The sequence below is a fragment of the Sinocyclocheilus anshuiensis genome, unplaced genomic scaffold (genome assembly GCF_001515605.1).
Source record: "Sinocyclocheilus anshuiensis isolate Anshui unplaced genomic scaffold, SAMN03320099.WGS_v1.1 scaffold480, whole genome shotgun sequence".
Classification (NCBI taxonomy): Eukaryota; Metazoa; Chordata; class Actinopteri; order Cypriniformes; family Cyprinidae; genus Sinocyclocheilus; species Sinocyclocheilus anshuiensis.
The window spans coordinates 875717-876470 of NW_015555743.1; the positions used below are offsets into that span (position 1 = coordinate 875717).

The window sequence follows — 754 nt, forward strand, 5'->3', positions numbered from 1 at the left end:
GTGAGAGTGAGTGTGTGAGTGTGTGAGTGAGTGTGAGTGAGTGTGAGTGTGTGTGAGTGAGAGTGTGAGTGAGTGTGTGTGAGTGAGAGTGTGAGTGAGTGAGTGTGTGTAAGTGTGTGTGAGTGAGTGTGTGTGTGAGAGAGTGAGTGAGTGAGTGTGAGTGTGTGAGTGAGTGAGTGTGTGTGTGTGAGTGAGAGTGTGTGTGTGTGAGTGAGAGTGTGTGTGTGTTTTGCACCTCTTGGCCTCCTCCAGACGGCACAGGTATTGATAAGCCACATTCTGAATCCTCTGTTCATCCATCTCCTCTGCGGTCAGACGCTCATCTGAAACCAACATCAGCAGTGAACAAAAACCACATTCGACCTCAATACAAAACCTCAATCACATTCAATACAAAACCTCAGTCATGTTTAACATTAAATCTCAAACACATTTAACATGGCAATCACACACACAAAATGGGGACATTAAATAGACTTCCATTGTTTTTTATATACAGACAGTTATAGTTTTAATAAGCTAACCCTAACTTACCCCTCACAGAAAACTTTCTGCATTTTTACAAGTTAATAAAAAACTTTGTTTACTTTATTTTTTATACCAGTTTTACAAATGAGGATGCCCCCAAAGGGAAGTTATTGGAGATTTTGTCAGGTTAACCTCACTTTTGGGTACAATTTGTCCCCAAAATATGGTTAAATAGGTACGTGTGTGTACACACGTACACACGTGTACACACACACACACACACACA

General features: G+C 41.2%; 1 protein-coding gene across 1 annotated transcript in view; it reads right to left on the minus strand.

Annotated features, from left to right (window-relative positions):
* Window positions 1–754, minus strand: part of iqgap3 (IQ motif containing GTPase activating protein 3) — a 32269-nt gene that overhangs the window by 31055 nt on the left and 460 nt on the right. The window contains exon 2 of the mRNA XM_016466885.1: window positions 236–323. Within this exon, the coding sequence (XP_016322371.1) occupies window positions 236–323 (88 nt within the window). The remainder of the gene's footprint in view (window positions 1–235; window positions 324–754) is intronic.